The sequence below is a fragment of the Myotis brandtii genome, unplaced genomic scaffold (genome assembly GCF_000412655.1).
Source record: "Myotis brandtii unplaced genomic scaffold, ASM41265v1 scaffold230, whole genome shotgun sequence".
Taxonomy (NCBI): Eukaryota; Metazoa; Chordata; class Mammalia; order Chiroptera; family Vespertilionidae; genus Myotis; species Myotis brandtii.
The window spans coordinates 292059-293398 of NW_005358650.1; the positions used below are offsets into that span (position 1 = coordinate 292059).

At 34.9% G+C, this 1340-nt stretch overlaps 1 protein-coding gene across 1 annotated transcript in view; it reads right to left on the reverse strand.

The window, feature by feature from the left end:
- The window catches only part of SLCO4C1 (solute carrier organic anion transporter family, member 4C1), a 68715-nt gene that overhangs the window by 22632 nt on the left and 44743 nt on the right, over positions 1-1340 (reverse strand). The window contains exon 4 of the mRNA XM_005866469.2: positions 71-167. Coding sequence (XP_005866531.1) covers positions 71-167 — 97 coding nt within the window. The remainder of the gene's footprint in view (positions 1-70; positions 168-1340) is intronic.

Genomic DNA, 1340 nt, shown 5'->3' on the forward strand with positions numbered 1-1340 from the left:
ATGAATTTCATGCACCAGGCCTCTAGTAATGAAATAAATTTAAAGAAAAGAAAAACAGATATTGCCTTGCCTGTGTTCCAAATCAACATCAATGTACACGGTTAACAGCTGTCCTCCCAGCACATAGCCAACAGCAGGGCCTAATATTGACATAGAATAGCCAATTCCTAGAAGGACAAAGACAAGGAAAATTGCCATCTGTAGTCTGCTTTAAATGTCTAACAATAGTAAAGAAACAAATATTTTACTGTAGAAAAATCAAAATGGTTAGAATTACATGAAAATTACACATGTTAGCCCTAGCTGGTTTGGCTTGGTGGATAGAGCCTCAGCCTGCACTTTGATTCCCGCCAAGGGCACATAGCTTGGTTGCAGGTTCCTCCCCAGCCCGGACCCTGGTCAGGGTACGTGCAGGAAGAAACCAATCAATGTGTTTCTCTCACATCAATGTTTCTCCCAGTCTTCCCCTCTCTCTTTTCCACTCTCTCTAAAAGATCAATGGAAAAATATCCTCAGGTGAGGATTAACCAAAAAAAGAAACAAAAAAAGAAAATTACACATATTTTCACTAAAAAAAATATGTGATGCCATTTGAATGGTATCACTTGTAAAATCCAAGAGCTTAACTTATATAATTTAAAAGCTGTTACACTATAATAATAATAATTGCAATAATAATAATTGCAATAAATCCAGTTATTATAAATCCATGGAGGGTTATATCTTTAACTGGTGGCAGAGGTAGTGCATCGACTATCATCCTTTACAGATGGTTGTAGTAATTATTGTTTACAATCCTTATGGAAAATATATGAAAGTATAAGCCTTTTCTACTCTGTACACACTACAATAGCCTTCTTTATTTTATACGACAGCAGCTGATAAAAACCTGGATCTGGTCATTAGTCTGTTTCTTAAAAAACAAGCAATTAATTTAGCCATATGCTTTTAGTGAATCTTCCATTTTTACTTGCAGCAAAATTAAACTGACCTTATTTCTCTCAGATATGTAAAAATTCATCATATGTAACATTTTAACTTTGCAAATTAAGCCCTCACCAAACTCTGAATCAGTGGGTACCCTGATCTTGGGCTTTCCAGCCTCCATGAGTTTTAAGAAATAAATGTATGTTGTCTATAAGCTAACCAGTCTATGTTATTCTATTATAGCAGTATGAATGGCTTAAGATAGTTTTCTACATTAGAATAATAAATTGATAAAGTAAAAACTCATGTGCAAATAAATTGCACATTAATTGGCTATAGGGCCATGGATTGGATGTAGGGCCATGTAGCTCTACCTTGCAGGTACATCAGGAAAGAAATTTGAGAGAAATTTT